General features: G+C 29.5%; 3 protein-coding genes across 4 annotated transcripts in view; 2 read left to right on the top strand and 1 right to left on the bottom strand.

Annotated features, from left to right (window-relative positions):
• The window catches only part of LOC107439301 (protein obstructor-E), a 32,307-nt gene extending 21,289 nt beyond the window's left edge, over positions 1-11,018 (bottom strand). For both annotated transcript variants that reach the window (XR_011636369.2, XM_016051857.4), the window contains exon 1: positions 10,775-11,018. Coding sequence is in view for 1 of the 2 variants with exons in the window: in XM_016051857.4 (XP_015907343.2) it covers positions 10,775-10,835 (61 nt within the window). In the remaining variant the exon portion in view is untranslated. The remainder of the gene's footprint in view (positions 1-10,774) is intronic.
• A 9,669-nt stretch (positions 11,019-20,687) lies between these two features.
• Positions 20,688-23,552, top strand: LOC147808179 (uncharacterized). Its single transcript, XM_087166914.1, has 3 exons — positions 20,688-20,763; positions 20,848-22,185; positions 22,276-23,552. The coding sequence occupies exons 1-3, from the start codon at positions 20,688-20,690 to the stop codon at positions 23,550-23,552; spliced, it is 2,691 nt and encodes an 896-aa protein (XP_087023040.1).
• LOC147808178 (uncharacterized) lies at positions 23,552-24,367 on the top strand. Its single transcript, XM_087166913.1, has one exon. The coding sequence runs from the start codon at positions 23,552-23,554 to the stop codon at positions 24,365-24,367; it is 816 nt and encodes a 271-aa protein (XP_087023039.1).
• The last annotated feature ends 2,199 nt before the right edge of the window (positions 24,368-26,566 follow it).

Raw genomic sequence — 26,566 nt, 5'->3', positions numbered from 1 at the left:
ATAAAGGTAATAGCATATTTTCCTCGTTTATGATTAGTGACTTGAATGACATGGTGTGTATTTAAAAGTAGATGTATTGCCTGTTATAAAAAAAATCTCCCGGGTATCATTAAAGTGTAAATGGAATGTATAGTAGTGTACTTTTTATGTTTCCTGTGCCGCTTCCGATTTTATGGCGATAAATTTTTGCCTTTATGGTTTAAATACTTCCTTGTATTTTGCAGAAAACTAATTTATCAGTGTGATTGTAATTTTTATGAGTAATTTAAATGGTTATTGAAAAGATATTGCGTGATAATATCTGCAGATTCCATGAAATAGCAAAAACCAAATATTGTGAAATTTTCTTGTGTACTATTTTTAATATGTGTAATTTAAATGATTCTGTGAAAACATATTACATGATCAGATCTCTAAATCCCGTGAAACGCTAACATTCAAATATTTTAATGAGTTCATTTTTTCTTTTCTTTTTACAAATGTAGTTTTCTGCTAAGTATATCATTGCATTTTGGTGCAAGGAGAACAACTATGGGATTTTCATGAACCGCATTTTTATTTATAAATAGTTTTGTAGTATGCATGCAGATTTAGGAACGTTTCTTAAACAGTTCACTGTCTGAAATTTTTTTAAATTTTATTTTATAACAGCCACTGCACAAACGACCCAAATTTGGAATTTAAGGCTACCTTGTAATTTTGAACCCAATCCAGAGGACAAGAAAACTCTTGGATCAAATATTGGAAGAAATCATGAAAGACATTTGATGAAACTAACCCACATTTACGTTACATGGAGAGAGAAGCCACGAAAGCCTCCCACGGTTAGTCTGACAGAAAGAGGACTCTAACACATAATCCGTCTACCACTGAGGAAATTTTACGCAGCTCGGTCGGTGCCACTGGGTTCGGATCTCGTATCGACCCGCCATAGCTACATTCTTACCAAGGGCACCTCATTGGGAGGCGAGTCCTCCATCCCCTGAACCATCAGGACTCTTCTTTAAAATTTTGGTAAGCGTTTTGCAAATTAAAATTCTTAAACTAGATTACTTAATACTATGGGCCAGTTCCACGACACGGAACTTTTGAAACCAGCTCCTCCAAATTATCTTTACTCTTGAGAAGTTTATCGTTTAACGGTAGTAAATCATTTAACTATTGATTTTTCGTTTGAGTCATTTCATCATTTTCACTTGATGCTATTATTCTTTATTTAATAATAATTTTTAACCAATATTTTAAATATTTCTTACAGAAAATTTATTTATAATAAAAAAGTTGAAATCTCAAGGAATAATGAAATACAAATAACGATTTTTACAAACTATGGGGACATTCCTACTGAATGTGTTTTATCGTATTACTCTAAATTCAGCAATCAAGTTCTTATTTTCTAAATGTATATTTTACATGAGCTTTTATTTTGATTAAAAAAAAGTGGCAGAAGAATAATGGCAATAATGTCATTGCAGCGTTGAAAAATATTTTGTATTAAAATGATAAGTTTGCAGTCAAAGCATATGAATTCTACAAATAATCGTTTATTTATAACAGGGGTTTCCAACTGGCGGCCCGGGGGCCGCATCCGGCCCGCGGAGCCTTTTTTTGTGGCCCGCGAACTAAAATATATTAGTTGTTATTTTTTTGCGGACAATTTTCGTAAAAAATCTATATGAGTTTAAAATACTTTTCTCGTTAATAAAAACCTAATCTCTTCGTTTCTGTGAAATTTAACATACCAACGGTGCAAAGAAAATTATTTCTCAGGTTTTGCATCCATGGAAATATTTATTCAAATACAAAAATAATCGTGTATGTTGCTCTTTTATTTCAATTTTTTGTATTTTGTGAATATAATTTAGCATGTGCGTATCAGAAATTTTCTCGAAGATATTCTCCGATTTAACTTTTTGAAACCACTCATTTTGGACGAAAATATTTGCACGCACATTTGTAAATTTAAAATGTAAATATCTATTTACTGATGGTTGCAGCAGACAAGCCTCAATTTTCTTATTGAATATTTTGTGGGCTACTATGTAAGTTTTAATACCAAACATTTTAAAATTTTACATCTTAACAATTAAATATCTGTTGCACATTAATTGTTTAATACATTGGCGCACATTACAGTTATTGTAGCCCAAATTTTTATTATTTATTTAATATTTTTTTAATATTTTTTTAAATATTATAAATAACAACTAAATATTTTTAAAAATCTTCTTCTTATTTTAATTTGTAATTCAATACTTTTGTTTTGTACAACTTGGTAAAAGACTGACAGTAATATTTAATGTTCCTTCAAACATTAAAGAGTCCTACATAAAATTTTGATAAAGTTGCGGCCCGCCATTTGATTTGTGTGTTTAATTGTGGCCCCCGGCCTCATGTAAGTTGGAAACCCCTGATTTATAACAAAGAGAAAAGGGAAGAATGTCTCCACTCTTTCCTTGCAACGAAAACCGATTTAAACCGATTTTTATTTGTTTTCAAACGGCATCATCGGAACAGTTTGGAGCGAGCTCCAAAAGATCTGGTTCGTTTTAAGCGAGAGCACGAGGTTCAATTTAAAATCTTATTAAAGTTGCAGAAAACTAGCACGATATTATGGTTCAAGAAACAGGTATTCTGGTTACGTTGAACCGAATTTTTTGCAAGTGTGAGTTAATGCTGGGTAAAGAGATTTTTGTTTTAGCCTACATACTAGTTAAAGAAGTCTTATCTAATTTGAAATGGCGTTTTCTGGAAACGTTATTTTTCATTGTGACAGACAAGTGAAATTCTCAAGCTTTTAACTAAATTAAAAGGATTTGACACGGATCTTGAGATTAATTAGTTTTAATATTATTTTGAGATTAATTGTTTTTAATGTTATTAGATGTTTTAAAATATGGTGCAATAACTATGCTTTCAACTCAATTAAAACAACGCTTGATAAGACTTTTTTTTTTTCTTACTCGCTTGGCAACTTAATTTAAAATTTCAAATCTAAAAAATGCAATCCACCTACGCAACTGAGATATAAACAAGTTGACTTTTTTGTGTGCATATTATTAGAATTTTTTCACCGCCATGGGCCTTATTTTTAATGAAAGTATTTCTGTGAATCAGGGTTACCAGGTAAGTAAAAAAAAATATGTTAAATTGGGGTCGCCCACTGTTATAATGCGATTCCAGAAAGTTCGGTTTGTTTACTGTTTGGGATCGTCATACCGAGCTTTTACCTCAACTTGCATCTGTAGACACAGGCGGAGACTTCTTTATTTCAGGTCAGAGGTGAAATAAAGGGTGTGGGCTCACATCTTCATTTGCTACTGTGCATTCTGAAGAATGATATCCGAACTTAGAAGCATTTGTTAATGGAATTTTACGACAAAAAGTGTTCTTCAGAATGTTTACATTTTGAAGACAATCATTAAGAGCGAATCGAAAAAGCTTTTTTTAGAAAAGGCGTGCAAATTGCTTGGAAATTGATGACAATGCGCTTCGCATCCAACATCTAACAATAAATGTCTACTTGTAGAAATAGCTTTTTTCTCTCACTTGCTTGTAGGAGAGAAAATCGTAAAAGCAGATACTTTATAAAAAGCGCAGAGTTCAGACGTTGTCATAACCGCCAGCGTTAAGGTTATTACGTCATGACTGCTCTTAATATATATTTTTAAAAATTTTATAGAAAAAAAAGAAAAGAAAAACAACTAAGGTTGATAGATGTCGCAAAATAATATTTAAGTTAGGTAAAAACAAAGATATTATTAAAATCTGATGTATCTAGAACTATTAGAGCTAAGGAGACATTTAAGTCATATAAACCCAGTTTGTTTATAAGGATAAAACCTAAAAAACTAATAAGCAGTTCATAAAGAAGGTCGGAAGCATTTCAGTTCCTCTATAGAAAAAAAAATCGGTTTTCTCATTTCTTATAATCAACCTTGATAATGATTCGTTAGAATTAAAGATTTCACGTTCTTCATGATTGATTTGAAAATTTTAATTGCGATCATTTGTGATTATTTAATCAAAAAATAGCTCTGAAAATCTATACCAAGAGTGGTCGTTACGAAATACATTAAACCTTTTCACCTTTTCATTACGCAATCAGCTTCTCTGAAATGACGCCACTAAACGGCGCACAGCCCAGCGAAGTGTACATAATTCATGTCTGTAATTTGATGTTCAAATTTTTTTATTTCAGTATTATATAACAATTCATTTGGAGATTTTCGGTGGCTCACAGGATTGAGCATTTGCCTCCAAATGAGGTGACTCAGGTGCGAATCCCAGCTGTGGCTGGTCAATACGAATTCTGCGCCAGACTCGCATGGACCACAGTGCTGACGTAAAATATCTTCAATACTAGACGGATCAGGGATTAGAATCCTCTTGCCGTCGAGCTAACCGTGGAAGGTTTTCGTGGTTTTTCTCTCCATGTAACGCAAATGCGGGTTAGTTCCATCAAAAAATCCTCCACGAAGGCTAGTTTATCCTATGCTTGATCCAGGAGTTCCCATGCATTCTTAGGTAGATTCAAAATTATAAGGCTACGGAGTCATAGTCGTGATACATCACCTACATTGATAATCTTATCGTAAACTCAAAATTGGGTCAGCTGTTCAACCCCGGAATAAAATTTTAAAAAAAAGTATTATTAATAAAAATCCAACTATCGACTTACAAAACATACTAAACAGATTCAAAATGTATTTTAATTGGTACTAGTCTTATATGAAATATTATCCAATGAAATATTAGCCAGTGATAGTTTATAGCATATTGGGACTGTTATCTAACGGTATCAAGCTGACACCGGCTAAGTAAAGCGCGGATACACATACGCATCGCACGAATGCCGAGAAAATACGGAGATCGTAAAGAAAGGGTTAAATTATATATATTATCCCTATATATATGCAACCTGATATTTGAGAATAGATCATAACTATAATAGATCTATTCTCCAAAAAGCTATAAAAACGAAAGCGTATTAGTACAGTTAAATGCTTTTTAAAAACCTCTCAGCTGCGATTTTTTAAAACCAAAGTCTTAACTTATAGAAAAAGTATCCGATTAATTTAAACATAAATATAGTACAACTTTTTCACGGAATAAATTTTCAAATCATTGAAATATGAACGAAAATTGGTTTAAACTCATAACTGACCTCCATCCGCCCAAAGTGGTCGGTCGCCGTGCAGTACCGTGGGTACAGGGATCTGGAGGAAATTTCCTTTCCCTTCAGATATATGTCTAAATTGAGAAAGTTACCTCGCGAATGAGATTCCTTCTGCAGAGGATCAAAATTGTGATGGCTGGCATGTCTTCGGATCACTCTTAGGATGTTTCCCAGAGCTTCGACAATAGCCCTTTGCGCAGCGATGTAGACTTAAATAAAATATCTACCTACCTATCTCCAGTACGATTTATGAAAATAGGTAAGACATTTTAAGTGACTAATAAAATCACTTACAGTCTCCGAGAAAATAAATCCATTTATAGAAACTACCGCTTTAATAAGTCATTCAAAAACTGCACAAAATATTATTTTCTCTAATTTAAAAAAGGGATTTGCAGAACGAAATTAAGTCTTTAAATTACATTTTTTATCAATCAATCTAAATTAAATCTTTTAAAATTGCTGTTTTATTGTATATTATGAACAATTATAGAATATTTGATGTGCGTCATCGTGTCATTTAGCAACTGAGATTATAGGTCATATAATAAATCCTATGCGGTATTCGCATAATGTTCGATTGTTGATTATAATCGCTATCATATCTCATTTCTGTTATTTGCTTGAAAGAATAGACTTTGATATCTTTTAAAAAATCTCTGACTGTTGTTAACATACATTTACTCTTAATAAATGTAACTTTAATGTCATTAAGAAGCTCTTATTCTCTCGGATATATTGTTGAGCTTGCCATATTATCATAAACTGTATTGTTAGCAAAGAATTTTAAAGAAGATATGACATTTCCGTTTCTTATGTCATGGTGATAAAAAAGAAAGGTCAGATAGACTTTTACTGTTATCGTTAATATTTCTCGCTCAAAATAAGTAGAAGTTTCCGAACTGAATATAGAAATAATAAATCAGGTGGAGAAATTGCCATTGTTTTGGAATCTTTCCTTTTCTTTATTTATAGTTACTTATAACTTTAAAGTAGAAGAAAAAAATTTCATAAATTTTACAATTACAATTTGGTTTGGGGACTTAATAGTATCCATAAATCAGCGAAATCTTGTACTCATTTTTTATGTTCACTCAATAAAAAATATGCCTTTTCCGAGGTTTATTTAAACTATTGATCATAACTTTGCGAATTTAGCCTTCAAAGCATCAACCTCCAACTCCAAATTTTCAGAAACCTTACACTCCTACTCCAACTGAAATAGTATAAAAAATGCGCATGCAGTTGTTTTATACAATTGGGTATACTATAGCCTACGTCACAGGTTGTGTTATTCCTACTAAATTTAACCCATGAACGGCATTTTCTGCGAGCCTAACTTCAAGTAACAAATAAACAAACGAAGTGTTTGATCGTTTAAATAGCTGCTCGCCAGATTTTATTGCATTATAAAGAAAAGTAATTGATATTCGATTTTTGATTAATAATTGATTTATGTAGATAGTGGCATTTATGTGGATAGTGGCATAGAATTTAGCATTGCGTCATGGTAAATGTTATTCCTACTAAGTGGAAGTAGTTGTGTTTTTTTTATATTATACCCAATTATAGATAATATTTTATGCTAATTTATTAAATTTATGAAGTTTTTAATTTTTTTGCAATCACAGCTTAATTAAGGGACTTAAGTTTATCCATAGATCAATAAAGTTTTGTGTCTATTTTTTTTATTTTCTCTCAATAAAAAAAACTCGCAAACATTATTGCATGAGCAGGTAGATATTATTTTAAACGAAGTTACGTAGTCAATCGTAGCTTCTCAAAAGATCTATGATTTTAACTTTAGTTTTTAAAGAGCTTCTGAGTTTTGTGTATAATTGATGGTTAAAAAATGCGCATGGATGTTTTACCGTGCTACAGAGGAGCCTTTTCTGAAAGCTCACTATATTGGATAATGTTTTTAGTTTTAATTGAATTATGTTTTAAATTTCAATTAATTTACGCAAAAATTAATGAATATACTATAATTACCTTCATATCAGCCGTAGCTGTATGATATAAAATAGTACCTAAGTTAAACGTATTTGAAATTTTAAAATTGAAGCAAAATTAGCTCATTGAGCTAAAAAAATAAGTTATTGCTTGAGAAATAATAAGTTTAATTAGTGTTTTTGTCATTGTTATCTTATAGTGTTTTTCTTAATATGGATTGAACCCGCTCACTGAGGTGGCCACTAACATGAACCAGCATCTTTATTATACACTTCATGGCTTACCCTAGGTTTATGGCTTACTCAATTTTTTTTTACTTTAAATTTAATTTACTTAAAGAGGTGAAAAAGAATTTACTGTGAATGGTTTCTCCCGTGATATAGAGTTCTCTCAAAAAGCTACTAGTAAGTAATCTGCGTGTTAAACCGTGAAATACCTAAGTTCCTCGAGTCAACAAATTATAAAGGCTAATGATTTTACAAACTGCTCGCCGCCAAGAATAAACAATTCGATGTGATTGCAGGTGTAGACCAATGTTGAATTACAGAACTGGCAACAATTACGAGGCCAAGCAGTTGGGCGATCCATAAATCACGATGTTTTCCTGTGAAAAGCGTATAATGAGTTACCAAAGAAAACTACTTAATATGCCCGAGGTCATAGATATAAAGGATTTCGAAATATTTGTTTCCAATTTTGCAGAACAAATATTTTGTCGTATGTGAGGAGAAAAAAAAATTATTTTAGAATGCAATATAGAAAATACTGTTGGCAACAAGGACGGCTATAATGCAAAGAACTAGTAAAAAGCAATTTCTAGGAGATAATAGTTTTCTAGAATTTGGACTTTTTGACTTCAGAAACCAGAACGTGTTATTTATTGCGAAAAGAGTGTTTTCCCTTTAAGATAACAACGCAATTTGAATGAGTAATTTAGCTCAACAAATACCATAACGTAAGATTTTGGCCGTACAGCGTTTTTTATGTGTATTTTATGATATCTTTGGGCGAATCGAATTTTAAAAATACTTTTCGTCGATATCGTTTAAAAATAACTCGTTCCTTTATTTAAAACCAACCTTATTGAGCTCTACATTTCTTAACAGTTATGCTGCTATTTGTATCTATGCAGAAAAAGTTATTTTTGATGATCTTAAATTTTTTGCGATTCTAGTTTATAAAGTGCGGATTGGCCTACTTTTTATTTTTGTTTACTAAACACTTCTTTACGTTTTTTTATCCTAATCTCTAAAAACACAGAGAATTAATTTATAGTTTCAGTTATTTGTATGACGCCACACATTATATAGATATGAAAAAACAATGTATTTCATAAAATTAATTTAGCGATATAACTGTCAAAATATTTTTAAAAAAGATCTTAACATTAATCCTTACGGTATTATTCGTCAATTTCGATTTTTAGAAAAACCAAAAGCCTCATTCAGTAGGAGTAAATTTTTTTATACAGAAAATACTTATCTCTCACAGAAAATAAAATAATAAATCCACACAATTTTTAAAATTCTATGTATATTCACACTGAAAATTGAAAATTAACATCAATAAGATGGCAGTGGTGTGTGGATGCCCTTGAAAAGTATCGTGAAATTACTGAAGGATGTAAAATAGAAAATAAGCGATTTCATTTTAAAAATATAAATTTATTGAAAAGATATGTAGTAATAAAAAAAGCCAAACGCATATTTAAGATGCACTTTTATGTAATTATAAGCGGAAATTCATCTATGTTAAAAAAATATATTATTCCAAAGGAGTTTTAATTTCAATTGACCAAAAACTTCACTATTAAACTTGTTTGAAAATCATAGTTTATTCTTTATGAAATATTTTGATTGGGCCAATATTTATCTGTTAAATAGCTTTATTTATTTATAAGAATAATAATTGTAATAAATTTAAAAGCAATCGGAGTCAAAAATTTTAAAAAAAAATTAAAAACACGTTTAAAATCCAAAAAGAAAAAAATTATTTCGGAGATATAAGAAACGAATAATTCCGATTTCTAGAACTTAAGGAGTTTTCTACTTCATTCTTTTTGGGCTCTTAGTCAAGACCTTCAAAATAGTTTCCTTTCGTTTTGTGTTAAAATGCCTAAAAATATTATGTGTAAACATTTTTTTTTATCTTTTGAAAATTATATTTCTTATTTTTTCTTACTTTTTAAAAAAAATATTTATTGTATATAAATTTTGCAATTTTTTCATGGGTCTTTCAGTTCAGTTTTTCAGAATGTCACTATATCAAATAATAAAATACATCAAAATATAAATATAAAGATGTCTTTTTCTTCATATTTTAATCCAATAATTTTTTGAATTTGTCAACTAATACTAACCTACTTTTGATAAAATAAAAAATTATATAGAGAATTTGCATGTAAGGGTTCTCTCTTCACACTGAAAAAGAATTCTAATAAAATAAAAACTCAAAACTTAAATTTCGTAATTAGGCCCAATAAAACAAATTTCAATGAATGGAATGACATAAAAAATATTAGTTAGTTATTTAAGTAATAAATAGCATTCATATAATCCTCCATAGAACATGGAAGAAGCAGAATCCCTGATCTGAATTAAAGACACCATTATGGAACTAACGCCTCATATTATGGAATAACGCCTCATATCTCAATTAACAAGCTTGATTGGAAAATATTTTAAATCATAATTTAATATATTTGAGGAAAAACCTGTTTAGAAAGTATAAAACTATCATATAGCCGTTTATAAAGGATATTTTTTTATTACACATTGCTTAGTTGAAAAAAAAAATCAAATACGTTACTGTCTTCTCTCACAACATAGTTTCATGTTTAGATCATGAATTTATGTCCCATGCCTTGTTTAAATCCATGACATGATCTTAAATCTCTTACATGCTCTAACATCTCTTAAAACCATAACATAGCCTTATCTTGGCTTAAGACTATTTCATGGTTCTATATGGGTTCAGTAGCATGCCAAGAAGGAGGCGAAGGATCTAAGGCCCTAAGCATCCATCCAAGGGGGTGGGACATCCTACTGTTGATTAATGACACAAAAACTTTAAAACCATAACTATTTTTATTATTAAATTTAATTGTTTTAACAGGAAAATACTTGGCTGAAGTAAACTATTTTACAAAGAATAAAATATGATTTTCAAACAAATTTAAACAGGAAATTAGAACATTACAATTTAAATATCCTCAGCATCAACGAAAAATATATAAGAATAATAAGTCATAAATCATTTAACGTAGAATAATTTCTACGTATATGAAATGGGATTCAGAAATTTTTATTATTATTATTTCTAGCAGTGATTGTATTTCTCTTCTCAGGGGACCTAACTGACGAATTTTCTCCGGATATCTAAACACCTATGTTCGCCATTGCATTGTTTCAGATCAAAACATTGTTTTACTTGTATTTAACATCATGACTTAATTGTAAACCCATAAATTTTTGAATGCTTTAAAATATCACTAATTATTTTATAACACTTAGCTTTTCAATTATAATAATACCAATTTAACACAAAATTCTAAAGTCGATTCTCTCATCAAAATTTAAAATCGATTTACGATTTGCCCTGTTTTTCTGTAAAAAGAGCAGAAGAACAATAAATAACACTTACCAGGTGAGACAAAAGAAATTATAACCAAGAACAAAACACCAGTAGTCACCGCCAAATTCATTCTTTTTCGAATAAGCGGCAAAGGGATCCTCTTTGTATTCAAGTCGAATCGATAATGATGTCGGAAGATGAAACTTCGTCTAAGAAAGTTAAAGTTTTTCTTTCGAACAAGTGAAGAAGACTGGTTTGTAAGGTCGGAGGTAATGTTAAAGGGTCACTTCGCAGATGCGCCAAATGTGGACATGAAAACGGTATATTTTGTAATAAGACAGGTGGATAAGTTGCCTGAAATCTAATTAGAGAGTGTTCCTTCCGCCATTTTTTATTAGCTTAAAAAATGGCGAATAAAATACGCTTTGCATAGCTGTGTTTGAATTTAGAAGCAGTTTATTATAAGAGTGACCTATTTTGTTCTAAAGGAGGATTTGAAAATCAGCATTGATTTATTAGCTTTGACCATTGCGTATAATTTAATTGGAATAATAAATGAATAATAATAATAATAAATGAAATATTTTTTTTACTATTCGAGACGAAAATGTTTTGCGAATTTAATTTGCTGTTTGCATTTTTTTAATATACTCAATATAATTCTACTTACTATATAAAATGTAAAGTGGTAGCTAATGAGCATGATACGCCAAAATATTTTATTGTTCATAAGAAAATAAAAGTCAGCAAAAGCTACTTACGATAATTTAATTAGAATAATAATGCATGAAATATTTTGGAGTAGAAAAAGTTTTGATTTACTTTAGAGTTTCTAAATTTAATTTTTAAATTTATAGTTTGCGCCTCAATGATAACGATTAAATGATTGTTAATAAGTATGATACACCAAAATACTTTGTTGATCATGAGAAAATAAAAGTCATTTGAAATTACGATTGATTTGAAAGCGAACATAGTTTACAGTACAGAAAAGAGAAATAATATAACCATTTTTCTACTCTAACAAAATGAGTATTCACTATATATTATCGTTTGCATTTCAAAAAATTTCTCAGGATAATTGGGTATACTATAGCCTACGTCACAGGTTGTGTTATTCCTACCAAATTTAACCCATGAACGCCATTTTCTGCGAGCCTAACTTCAAGCCACAAATAAACAAACGAAGTGTTTAATCGTTTAAATAGCTGCTCGCCAGATTTTATTGCATTATAAAGAAAAGTAATTGATATTCGATTTTTCATTAATAATTGATTTATGTGGATAGTGGCATTTATGTGGATAGTGGCATAGAATTTAGCATTGCGTCATGGTAAATGTTATTCCTACTAAGTGGAAGTAGTTGTGTTTTTTTAATATTATACCCAATTATTTTCATTTCTAAAAACTTATTTCGGTTAGAATTCTCTTGCAGTTTTATTGCAATACAAATTATATTCATATTTTATCATAAATAAAATAAGTTTAATTTAATATTATCATATAAATTATTCTTCAATGCATTTTTCGATTATGTTTAAACCATTTTGTCTGTAAATAAACAAAAAAAAAATCGTTTGCCCACGAGAAATTACCGTTTACTGCTAGTTTATCTAACTGCGAAATTTTGTGTTCTATTTTTAAATTTATTTGTTTCTTACATAACATAATCAAAAAACGAACTTTTTAGTTGCAATTGAATTGTGATAAATATGAGAAAGTGACAATATGGAGCTACGTTTTTCTTTAATAAAAATATCGAGATGGCCAAGCTTACTTGATACGAAGTTTAGCAGAAATACAGCAGTGACGAAAACTTATAGGAAAATCATTGTGGTAAAGAAATCCTATAGCCGATATTTTGCTGCAGTTTCAAGAAACATTTAAGATATTAATTCGTAGGTAATCAAATAAATGTTTACATTATATCTTTAAATTATTTTTTAATTATTCATTGTACGTTAAAGATTCAATATAATTTTTATGAATTTAGCTAGAGTTATCTAATAGCTACTACGTTTTGTTGAAATTTATCGTATCAGTTTACGATTTCAAGAAAGAAAAAAATTTACCAAATTAAATATTTTTTCTTTTTCTTTTTTGTATTGAAATAATTATTTCTTATTTATGCCCTTTAAATCTTGAATTAAGGTATGATTTATTTCGGTAAAAAAATGGTTTGGAACAAGTACAACTGACAAGGTAATAATTTAATTTCTGTAATTGCTTACAGAAATTAGTTGCATAACCTAATTTTTTATGCTCTTGAAGATAAATGTAACAAATATTCAGAGAGAAATTTGAATTGACATTCAATAACGGTGAAATATAAAACCAGAGTTTATACATTTAATAAAAAAGTAACTAAATTGTAATTTGACTTTTTAAATTATAATACCTAAATTTAAAGGAATTATAAAATTAGTTCTTAGTATAATATACTTGGTTTCTTGTCAACCGATTAAGTTAAAATCTTTGTAGGTACTTTCATTGTTCAACTCGTATTTACGCAGTAACATTGTCACCAGTATAACACTTTCAAATCTTGTTTAATCTGTAATTTTATTTTCTGCATATCTAAAACGTCAAAACCGAATATATTGCTTCTATATTTTATATTATATCATATGTATAGATTTAAGAAAAGATTTTTTTCATAAAATGTTCCAATTTCTATGCAAAACAATTTTTAAATAAGTTATTATGATAATCACCGCGAAGACTTGCAATTTTAGTACACTCAAAAACTACAAAATCTTTTTTTTACATAATTTATTCCAAAAGTAATGTAATGTACAAAATGAATAAATAATTATAATTGGTAATCTAATTATAAATTAAATCAAATTCCTAATGAAGTTATTTTGTATTCAGATTTACGTATAATTATTCAGATTACATGGCTTGCACTCATCATTCTTTGTAAAGTATATTTTACACAATAATATGTTAATAAATTATTTGGAGCTTGGATTATTTGAGAGTTGCATCCAACTCATCTTTGGTCGTAGAAAACAAGTGCATTCTGCATGCAAACATTGCTTTTTCCAATCTTAATATTGGTAACTTACCTACATAGTTAGAAACTTGCCCGTTGTAAAGAAAATTCTGTGAAATTTTGTTCACAGTGTAGAACTTGAACGGTTGAATATTTTTGATGGAGCAACTCGCATTAGCGTTACATAGAAAGGAAAACCATGGAAACCTCCCGTGGTTAGCCCAACTGCAAGAGGATTATAATCTTGGATCCATCTACCACTGAGGATATTATGGTCGGTGCAAACCGGGAACAGAATTCGTATCAGCCAGCCACAGCTAAACTTCGAACCCTGGTTACCTCATTGGGAGACGAACGCTTTATCCCTTGACCCAACGCGACTAACCTTCACGCTATTGCAAAAAATGTACTCTAGAATTTAATTCAAACCTGACTTCAAAATTTTGACAGAAAATCCTTTATAAGACAATCGCATGCTTATAGGCTTATCAAGCAGAAAACAATTACAACACTAATCATTATTTAGCTTTAATTAGCAATTTTAGTCTCCAACATAGGATCAAACATACTTAAACAATAAAAAATAAAATGAGTTTTATACATAGAAAAGAGTAGCTCTCCTCACCGAAACTACATAGAACATTGACAGCATAAAAGTTATGAAAATGAAAATAGATTTTGCGTGTGTCACCCTTAAAACTTAATTTTGCCATCGTGTATAGAACTGTTTAAATTACCGAAAATTAAGCAAAGCGGTCTTTCTCATTAATAATATGCATGTAAATTGATAAAGTGATTTTAAAAAGAACTAAATTATTGTAGAGTTGTTTGTGTTCTTTAAACAATATAGTATAATTATGTTGTTTTATCGTCGGTGTAGGAATGTAGTTCTATAATGGAAGAATCTATGCATTCATCAACATCCTTTCCCTGTTTCGTTAAAAGTCGGGTTTTTATGAATTTTTAGGACGTATACGTATACATTTTAATGAAACTTGTTTTTGCAGAAATAGTTTTATACTTATTGGTTATTTTTAACAAGGAAATGATATAATATCAACACTTATTAGCAATCGCAAATTCCATTTATGTTCAAACTATGCTAAATACATAAATTCCATTTATGTATTCATGTATTCCATTTATTTATTTATGTATTCAAACTAATTGATTCAACAAAACTTTCGACAATTCTCTGTTCCAGAGCTAAGAATCTAAGTTCCAATAAAAAATATCCAAATATTTAAAAATATCCAAATCTCTTCCGTGAATTAAAATTTAAAAAAACTCTTTATTTAAAGCATACTTAATTCCATTTTGTAGTAAATGTGTTCATTATTCTATGACTATTAATTTTAAAATAAAATTATACTATCTAAATCAAAACTAAATTTAATACCTACATTCGTGAAATAACTTATTATATAAAATAATGTTTCATTCTTTTCAATTTTGCATCAATTCCATACTCAAACTGTAAGTTTTTTAATAAGAAATTTTGCGATATTTTGACAATTTTATTCAAATTCTAACTAACCCCTACGCTGATGAAACAGATCTATTCACTTTGATATTCAGGTAAAATAAGTAATTGCTCGTATATTTTTGCAAGAAAATTGAAAAGATTCGACAGATCGCCATTAAGATTTTTTTTACTCGACTAAAAGCTTTTAAATTGTATCAGAAACCTTACATTAAAGGATCATTTAAAATAAAGAGTAAAAAAAAAAATTCCATCCAAAATATCATTAGGCAGAAAGTGCAATTAACTCATTTAGCAAAGGAAATAGAAGAACGCGGTCTCATTTCTGTGGAATAGGGTGTTCTCCATTAATCGTTACCTCATTTTTCCCACTGATTTAGTACCTTCGTTTTGGCAATTCTTTGACGGAATTCTTTTTGAAGTTGATTGAGGATGGTCTCTATCCCACGACCTTACAGCCTTGAGGATCGTGTACCTTGTCTTTGTTGTTACCTACCCACGAACTGATTGAGGAGGAAGAATGTATAAGTAACATTGGAAAAAAAAACTTTCTCTTCCGCACTTTTTTTTCCTTTTTTTTATTTTATTGTAATAACGCTCGCCAATGTCAACTTAGATTACCATCTGAATAGTACTTGAGTTAAAGGCCAAAGTGTGTGCGCAGAGATAATAGAAACAAATAAGTGTGCGAAATGGAACAGTTTTTATGAATTAGTTGAAGAATTCTAATTAAATGCGTGAAGTATTGGATAATACGAACCGAAGCTAGTCACTATCATGCATGATCTAACATTAAAATTTTTTATTTGTAATTCATTTGGTATAATTTATTTGTTATTTGTTTTTAATGTAATCAATTTAATTGATAGCATATTCTTGATTTCTTAAATTAGTCGTTTAGTGCTCAGATCAACATTAATTTGTTTAAATATTTTGATAATATAAATATATTTTTACAAGATATATATAGTTTTATTTCCTATTTTAGAAGGGAAGTGAGAGAAATTTTCGAATTTTAATATTCGACATTTAATTCGAATGTTAACAGTTAAAAAAACGCCATACTATCCAGAAAGTTTTGGATGCTTGTTCTTTTTATTCGGTGATTAAAAACAAAATATTTTGAATGGTGCAGGGGAAGCTTATATAACAAAAAGTTATAGTAGAAAATTTGAATTAGTAATTATCGATAATATTTAAAAACAAAAACCTTTTGTGCAGAAAATCACTAATTTAAAACATGGTAGTACGCGAAATAAAAAATCAAACACCTTAAAAAAATTTTTAATCTGAAATATAAGGTTATTGATGCAATCTCTAACCTTAAATATACTCATTAATTCATACAAAAAATATTTTAAGTTGCGAAATCAGACACGAGAAACGTACTATCTGTAAACCTTGTATCAAAAAAACGTGCAAATGCATCTTTTTAATGTACTTGTATTTTTAACACTCAAAGTATTAGCCATAATCTAGATAAATTAAATATATATATATATATATATTAGCCTAATGTAGCCATAATCTAGAAAATATGATTCCCATAGTTTAGGCAGGAGACCGATCAATTACTTTTTGCGTATTTCGCCATATGTCTGGAACAATTTAAACTAATAAAAATAAATGATTCTGCACACAATTATAAAACTCGTTTTTTTTAAATCAAAATACAATTTTTAAAAAAATATTTATTATTTTCTTCAAAATAATCTGAAATTTCTTGATAATTTTATATTTCGATCAAAGTACAAAATTTAAACGATATCGGCCAAGTAGTTTCCAAGGGAACTGCAAAATAGTTGTATTTTTAAATGTTCATTTCTCAATAACTGCTTAAGCAATTACATTTAAATTTGTCCATTCTGCTTAAAATTATGTAAATATTCCTGTGCTTTACAATTCAGAAAGTTTTTGACCTTTAACAATAAATAATAACAAATAACATCACATAACAATTTAACAATGAAAAATAATGAATAAATGTAAAAAATAATATTTTTAGATAGGATTATGGTGTAACGTTTTACTGTTAAGTTCAAAAATTTTAAAATTCTCTTAAATAGTTCCATATATATGGCAAAATGCTCAAAAATTAAAAGTAGCATTAAAAGCTTTTGACGGCTTACTAAACTAAACTTTTGGAACCTTATTTTTCAGATAGCGGATTATCCTGTATTTAGAGGGTCAAAAATCCAAACTCAATGGAAAAAAGAATGTTTATTCAGGAAAAGTACGTGGTTGTGAATGATTTTGTGGCTCGAAATATCATCTATAAAGTAAAAAGAAAAGAAAAATTTAGACTCTTCATTCAAACCATTCTTAGCGCATGAAAAAGCAATTAGATTTAAAGTTATTAAGATGCTTTATTATTTTTTTTTAATTATTATTTTTTGCTTTGTCAAGCAGCAAATCCACTGTATGTATTCGCTCTTTCGATTCAGTTACTTACTTATTTTTTAGTAATTTATCGTTTAGTGGGAACTCAATAAGAAAAATTAATCACTGAAGCAATTTTAACTCTACACTTAACTCAATAGTACCTTTGTCTTGTGAGTTGGGCTCAAAATTACCATGTTAAAATGCTAAATATTGTTACCTACTGAAACAGGAGTTCGGAGACATCAACAAAATTGCAAAAACTAAATTATTTTTTACGCAATTCTCTGTTTCGGGACAAGTTACAAAATTAGATACAAATAATCATAAGACTAACGAATTAACTGAGCAAGAGGTGAACAGGACATCGCTACGAGTAAAAGTGATTTTTTTTTCTTCATGGCACTTATTGGATTAGATGATTAGATGAACTTGCTAACACATTCATTTTTTGTCTTGACAATAGGTTGAAATTGACGCTTTGTGACACAAATACGTTATTTAGTTACTACAGTAGTGAAAGAAAATCATTATTTATTCAATATAGAGAAGTACCATTTATGAGCATTAAAATATAATTCTCATAGAGCAGCACTAATACGAAGCTATAAGAATTTCATGCTCTAATTATCTCTTATTATTTTATCTAAATATATAACAGCTCTTCTCTAAATTATAATGAAAAATATTTATAAGTATAAAATATTTTTAAAGAGTAATTTTTGACTGAAAAGCTGTAACTTGTTACTGTACCTTTTGAAGAACTTACTATAATGTTCATTTTTTTGTCTATTAATATTAGGTTGAAATTAAAACATTTTTGATTTTTTTTTCTTTACCGTAAAGCTGTAACCTGTTGTTTTAAAACTGCTAACCTGTTGCTGTAAAGAATTAAACTGTCGAGTAAACATTAAAATTTAGTTTCATTCAAATTTTATCAAATAGAGAAATTTATGATTTGAAGTAAAATAACAAATATAAAAGGTGTCCGATAATCAGGAACACCGATTATCTACAGACTAAGATTAATCATTGATTGCTCTTACATCTATGCTTGCTTAAAGATACTCGTTCATCTAAAAATAACTCTTAATATGTCATTTATATTAAGATATCTAATTACATCCTTATGAATTGACCCAACTAATATTTCAAAACTAAATAATAGCTCTTCGTTGTAAAAAAAAAAAGCACTCATTATTATAAGAACAAATAGACGAATTACATTTAATCACTGAACATCGGCAACTTTCATGTAAGGTTGTAAAGAAACAAGCTTTTATGGGCATTGGAAAGGTAGATGACATATTACTGTTATAATGAACCAATTCAGCTGCGCAGAAACAAAGAGACATATAATTAATGTTAAAATAAGTTTCTTTTAAAAAACTAATTACTATTGCTCGCAACAATGTGCGCTTAAAATTATCGTTTCTGTAAAAAAGAAGCCTTTCTCAAAAAAAAAGCGTTTTTTTTAATAAAAAAAAAGGGAATAGAAACTTTTTTTTCTTACACTTGTACGAATGAAATTCCGCAAATTTATTTATTATTCTAAATGTTATAATCATAAATTTAAAATAGAAAAAAAAATTCTATAAAACTCAATGCGTGTATGTTAATAACATAAAACCCTTTTAGACATCTGCTAACAGTGGGTTCCAATTAATTGGTGGTTAAAATTAGTGGATTCCATTAATTTACGTTACATTTTGTTTCGCTGCCTAAAAACTTAAAAATGCGATGGAGTCTAGAATAAAAGGACTACGATGAATGAAATAAGAAAAACAACTTAAAATTGATTACTAGCACGAAAATTAATGATTGTTACGCTTGTAGTAAAAATAGAGTGTTGGCTGAAATGCAACAAAACGGTTAAATTTTTACGGTTTGACATAACACAAGTTTTTTTCTTAATTCCAATTTGTTCAGAAGTCATTGCTTATTTTTAGTGCTTTAGTAGCACTTTTTTTTTTTTTTTTTTTTTTTTTTTTTTTTTTTTTTTATCTGAAGGATGACGATTTATCCATCATTGAAGAAAAGTTTAGATCTCTAGGAACCTTATTTTATTAGGTCGCGCTTGATTTGATGTCGACAGCAACAAAAAAAGAAGAAATAAATATTAGATAATGCCATACATAAATCTTAATATTTATATCGAAATTTTAAAAACTCAACTCAAAAGAGATATAAACCATTTCCAATCTGAACTGTCATATAATATAAGGTTATCGTAATATATTGTTAACATGTAAAATCACTTTTTATTTATTACTTCGCATTATGTAAGAAATTTTGTATTCCTTAGTTTAAATGCTTCTTTTTTCGAGTGCAATTGATTATTTTTCAACTCCAAGTAATAGTTCATTTTGTTACGATTAGCATTTTAGCAAAATGTTCTTACTCAAATTTATAATAATTGTATATCTTATGAGCAAAGTGCCCTTTGTTACCTTTGAAAAAAAATATGAACTTTTAGGAAAAATAAACAAAGATGAATAAGAAGCAACCACGGGAGTTGGTGAGCCGAGCGTGTAAGGTATTGCGCCTCCTAGTGTAAATAAAATAGGTAATTACTGTTTTTCTGTTAGGACAGGGCGGCATCTTTTAAACTATAATTATTTAATGAACATTTTTCATAATAATAAATATATTTATATGATTTTATTTATTTATTTAATTGTGTTTTTTTTTACGAAATAATGACTTTTTTATATCTTAAAGATGTAAATCTATCGTGATGGTATTGCCCTTATACTTACTTACTCAGGCTCTTCAAGCTGTTTGATGAGCCAAATCCATGATTTTCCCTTTTTGATCTTACTGTTACGTCACTCTCATAAAATGACGTCATTCATTTAAAGTGTAAATATTAACTAAAACGATTTTTTAGCCTGTGTATATATGAAAAGTGTGAGTGGCAGCAGAAAGAATGTTGTGCTAGATGTGTTCTACGAAAATAAAATGGTTGCTTTTGTAAATATGTGTACGCAGGTATTTCTTGTAAATTTATGTTATTTCATCGCTGAATAGATCGGGTAGATTTATCGGAAGCACGAAACATTGTGGTGACCCGGATTTTAAAGGTTAGTTTTCATTTGCAATATTAATTGGCGACTGTAATTATGGATTCTCTTATCGCCAAACGAATTCCTGTTCGTGGAACATTTACAAAACGTTATAATCAGTTATTGGCGATGTGTAAGGAAAATAAAAGTACTCGTAAAGATATTGAAATTAAATTTTCATCTTTTGAACGTATTGCAAACGATTTGGCATTATTAGATGAAGAAATCTATAAATTATTAGTTGACGCCAAATCAGAAAACTTATCTGAAGAATACGATAAAATTGAAGAGTACAAGGAAAAAACTGATGTAATTCGTATTGAAGTGAAAATATATTTGGAAAAATTTCTCACATTTCCCGAAACCGCTTTGTCTGTGGCGGCTGAAAAGACAAAATTAAATCTTCCCAAAATAGAATTAGTTAAATTTAGTGGGGAAGTCAAGGATTGGTTAAGTTTTTGGAGCCAATTTAGTCGAATCCATGATGATGAATGTATGAGTGATGAGGACAAATTCCAATATCTCATTCAATGCATGGTTGTCGGGAGTAGAGCAAGGGAAATTGTGGACAGTTATCCGCCGTCTGCTGATAATTATGCCAAAGTGGTAGAAAGTTTAAAAACGAGATTTGGGCGGGAAGAACTCCTCGTCGAATATTACGTAAGAGAATTATTAAATTTAGTGGTGAAAAATGTAATGAACACAAAAGCAAAGATGAACATAATGCAACTTTACGATAAATTAGAGTCATATCTGCGTTCACTGGAGTCTATTGGCGTAACAAAAGAGAAATACGCAGCAATGTTGTTTCCGCTTGTGGAATCATGTATTCCAGAGGATTTATTAAGAGTGTGGCTGAGAAATCCTGTAATTACTAAGGAAAATGATTCAAGTGATTCCTATGGCAATAAATTATCGCAGTTATTAACATTTTTGAGAGCCGAAGTCGAAGGCGAAGAACGTATTTCTATGGCGAAAACTGGTTTTAAAAATTATGACTCTTCGCATCGTAAAAGAGACAAAGATTTCGAAATATCAACTCCTGTTTTTACTGCAAATGATTTGCTCTCTGAGAATAGGCCAATAGCACCACATTTTAAACGCAACTGCATTTTTTGCGGGAAACAACATAATTCAGAAAATTGTTTTAAAGGTAAGAATTTATCATTAGATGAGAAACAGGAAATAATAAAGAAACAGAAGGCCTGTTTTTTATGTCTGAAGGTGGGACATCGCTCGAAACACTGCAGGGCTAATATTCGATGTATTGTCTGTAACAAAAGACATTGGCCTGTAATGTGCCCAGACTTGAGCCAAATAAATCAGACATCGGCTGTGGATACATCAGCTGAAGAAAATACTACTTTGTCGAATCAAAGTCAACCTGAAGTCTTATTGCAAACCCTTATGGTAGCTATTGAAGCCAATGGACAACGGAAAACTGTTAGAGCACTATGTGATACAGGATCTCAACGGTCGTACATCCTGAAATCAACGATAAATGAAATGGGATGGAGGACCAACAAATATGAAACTTTAACACACGTAGTCTTTGGTGGAGCTAGTTCCAGAAAAGAACTTAAAAAATACACATTGTGGATAAGAAATATGAAGAAAAATAAAAAGTTCGAAATTCAAGTTTTAGACCAACAGGTAATTTGTGGCTATATTCCAAGTTTGAAAAATGGTCCTTGGTTAGCTGAATTACGAAGTAAAGGAATCCATATCTCTGATGTAGGTAAAGATTCTCAACAAATCGAACTTTTGATAGGAGCGGATTATATTGGAAAACTATACACTGGTCAAACCATGCAATTAAAGTGCGGACTGGTAGCAATGGAAACGTACCTTGGTTGGACGGTAATGGGAAAACCAAACCATACTTATAGTTCCACTGGGCTTATCTCAACATCACTTTTCATTCAAAATACTTCGGTTACTGACTTATGGGAATTGGAAACAATTGGTATATCTGATCCTTGCGAGACAATTACTTCAGAAGAATACGATGCTCTAGCAACGGAACACTTTTCTAGAACTGTCAAAATACACGCAGATGGTAGATATGAAATTAGTCTTCCATGGGTGAAAGATGTAAGCGATATGCTTTGTAACAGAGATATTGCGGGCAGAAAATTGAAAACGATGACAGCTAAACTTATCAAGGATAACCGTTTGGATAGTTATAATGCAGTTTTTGGAGAATGGATAAAAGAAGGTTTCATCGAAGAATCAAACGAAGGTACCGGCCATTATCTTCCTCATAGAGGAGTTTTCAAGTCCAATTCCACCACGAACGTCAGACCAGTTTTTGACGCTTCTTGTAAAACAAGAGATAACTTATCGTTAAATGACTACCTGATGAAAGGACCAAACTTGTTAAAAATGATCCCTACCTTACTAATAAAATTTCGAGAAAAGAAAATTGGAGTTATATCAGATATAAGGAAGGCTTTTCTCCAGATATCCGTAAATGAAGACGATAGAAAATATTTAAAATTTCTGTGGTGGGAGGATAAGGAAGCGAAAACAGTTAAAGTTTTTCAACACGCCAGAGTTGTCTTTGGTTTAAATTGCAGTCCTTTTTTACTGGGAGCTGTTATTCAACATCATTTGAACAAGTATGAATCCTCCAATGTCCAAGAGGTGGCTATGAAGCTGAAAAAATCCTTCTACGTCGACAATTGTGTCACGTCTGTAGATTCTGAACAACAGTTAAAAGAGTTCATTCAGTGTTCTACAGACTTAATGGCTGCAGCAAAATTCGAACTGCGAGGTTGGGAGTTTACAGAGAAAGAAAACTTAACTGAAAAATTTGAACCGTCACCGTGTTGGGTCTTTTGTGGGACAGATCAGAGGACGTATTGTTTTGTGACACTCGAACAATTATTTATCCTCCAGAAATTATCACCAGAAGAGTAATGTTATCTTTTGTTAATCGAGTATTTGATCCAATCGGATTTACTTGTCCAATTATGTTATATCCGAAGATTTTATTGCAAACAAGTTGGCAATCAAAATTAGGTTGGGATTCAAAAGTTTCTGAGGATATAAAAATGAAATTTCTCAAATGGTTGGAAGACCTGAATATACTGCATACAGTGAAAATTCCCCGTCACGCTATTTTGAGAAATAGTAGCTTAAGTCTTCATGTATTTTGCGACGCTAGTGGTCTGTCCTATGCAGCTGTTGTTTACATTAGATGTGAGACAGAATATCAAACAACAGTACAATTGTTACTTGCTAAATCAAGAATAGCACCTTTAAAAAGAGTATCTATTCCTAGACTTGAACTTCTAAGCTGTTGCATTGGTACTCGTCTAGCAGATTTCGTTAAGAAAAGCTTAGAAATAGAAAATGTCAAGATTCATTATTGGTCCGATTCTACAACTGCTTTACAATGGATCCAGAAAGACGAGCCATGGAGTGTGTTTGTCAGAAATAGAGTAAAAGAAATCCGTGCTCTTTCATCAGGAAATTGGCGACACGTTCCCGGTCACTCTAATCCAGCCGATCTACCATCACGCGGCTGCTCGGTAACAAAATTATTGAGTTCAAGGTGGTGGGACGGTCCTTCCTGGTTGAAATTACCTGAAAACACATGGCCTCTATCTGAATATATAATTGATGAACAAGTTATCAACAAGGAAAAAGAAAAAAGAACAGCCATACTCACAGAGGCGTATCTAGAGAAAATGGCGCCTATGGCAAACCTCCCTATCGGCGCCCCTTCTTAAAATATTTTATATGTATATATATATATATATATATATATATATATATATATATATATATATATATATATATATATATATATATATATATATATATATATATATATATATATATATATATATATATATGATATATATATATATGATATACTGAAGCGCGTTTGATTTGTAAGTTACCAAGGATTGGCTCGAAAATGGATGTGCGCGAGTTGATATTATTCTGGATAAGTTAATAATTAATAGGTTGACATTTAATTATACAATTTTAATGATTTTAGAAAAATAACATTTATTTAAGAAGAAAAAAAGAGAGAAAGAAGCATGAATTGCCGTTTGGCGCATATTTTTAGCCACGGATTTGCCCGAAATAGATTTGCACGTGGTAAAAATTATATAAATTAACCAAGAAGTTTTTAAATAACTTATTTATAATAACATACAATTAACTCAATGATTTCACATAGAATTTTATCACTTTAGTTGGGTATCAATTGTTTTTTTTCTTTCAAGTTTTGAAGAGTTTGTCAATTTTTTTGGAGAAAAAAACCATTACTTTATGTTTTTTTATTTCTATTCATTTGATTAAACATCGTATTTAAATAGATATTTTAGAAACATTAAAATTCTAAGTAATTAGTTTATTTACATTAAAATCATTTCTTTTATCGTTCAAATCAACAAAGCAAATATTTTCTTCTTTTATAATACCCAAATCTAAAAAATTTTAATTAATGTTATCATCATGATTACAAAGCAAGATTAATTCTTTGCGGTAAATATTATTTAATAAAATTGCATAACTTCGAAAATTAAAGATAATTAAATCACCAATAAATCTAAAAACATATTTAATAATAAGTGCATGATTTTTTTCTTCATAATAGTGCAAAAATAAATTAGCTAAGAGAGATGAAAGATTAGATCCTTGTGGTATTCCATCAATTTGAAAAAATATTCTTTTCCATTGTTAAGGTAGTTATTAAAAATACTATGAAAATCGCAATTAAGGATATTTTTAAAATCATAGTAATAATTCAAAAAGACATCTTTTAGTTTAAAAAGGGGAATGCTATTGAAAAGATCCTGGAAATCAAAAGTCGCAATCGGGTTAATTTTATTATCTTTAATATATTCTAAACTCGAGTGATTATTAGTGATAATTCAAGAAAAAGTTTCTTTAATGATATTGTTAATAATTAATGTTTAAGTAGGTTGAGAAAATGGAAACTATTATGAACATATTTTTGCGGCATCGTGCTTGAAATTTTTAAAAGGAAAATAAAGACAATTAAAGTATAGACATTTTAGTTTCGTTTCGAATTTTTCTTCTTTTTAGGATTATAAAACTTTTTTTTTAAATCGTATGGTAGACTTGGAACTATTCAAAAGATTTAAATATTTAATTAAAAGTTTGTATATTTAAATTAAAAATTCTTATCTTTAATTCTTGTTTGTTCATTTTATACACATAAGTCCGAAGGTGGTTGGAACCCATCAAGTAAACTAGAAAAAGAATTACCTTTGACCTTTGGTAATCCTAATTATTAGTATCAGATAATCATGTATTATTACAATTTTAATGGTTCGATAGGGAAACGTTAAATATTTTATTTTAAATTACAAAATATTACGATAAAATTGTAAGTTACTTTATTTTTCTTTAAACCCATAGAAATTAGTGCATACATTAACTTGAGCAATAAAATCAAATGTAAAAGCATACTTCCCCTTAATAAAAACATTTTTCATCGAATTTAGGTTTTTGATCTTCGTATTCCCCAGAACCTTAGACTAGAAAACAGGTCCTCCCCCTAATATATTTCCTTTAAATTTGAGCTAAATAGAATATTATTTTTATGTAAAGAAACAAAAAAGTAACAAAAGTACAATAATAACTGAAAACACATTTATAAAATCTGCACTAATATTAAAATGTTAATAACACACATTGATTTCTTTTGTTCATTTTTAAATTTGTCACATAATTTTCGCATATTTCACAAAATAAATAAAATGGAGGATAAAAGCTTTATTTCTAAGAAGAAATATTCTGAATTAATGCAATAAATTAAAACTGTTTTACAATAATCTTATTTTTCCAAACATGGCCATGGCTAAGGTACCAAGGGTATTGTTAAAAAAATCCATAAAAGATATGATAAAAAAATTGCTAAAAGAATTAGTTTAAAAAAATATTATTTC

This window comes from Parasteatoda tepidariorum, chromosome 6 (assembly GCF_982258835.1).
Source record: "Parasteatoda tepidariorum strain Cologne lab strain chromosome 6, Ptep-v5.0, whole genome shotgun sequence".
NCBI classification, from domain to species: Eukaryota; Metazoa; Arthropoda; class Arachnida; order Araneae; family Theridiidae; genus Parasteatoda; species Parasteatoda tepidariorum.
The sequence above is the reverse complement of the archived record's forward strand: the minus strand, read 5'-3'. Positions and strand labels throughout refer to the sequence as shown.

Excerpts from the sequence above, each read along its gene's own strand:
- LOC147808179 (XM_087166914.1), top strand. The coding sequence starts at position 20,688 with ATGGATTCTCTTATCGCCAAACGAATTCCTGTTCGTGGAACATTTACA. Across the intron at positions 20,764-20,847 it reads TAATCAGTTATTGGCGATGT|ATGAAGAAATCTATAAATTA; the intron begins GTAAGGAAAATA and ends TGGCATTATTAG. Across the intron at positions 22,186-22,275 it reads TTTAACACACGTAGTCTTTG|ACCAACAGGTAATTTGTGGC; the intron begins GTGGAGCTAGTT and ends TTCAAGTTTTAG.
- LOC147808178 (XM_087166913.1), top strand. The coding sequence starts at position 23,552 with ATGTTATCTTTTGTTAATCGAGTATTTGATCCAATCGGATTTACTTGT.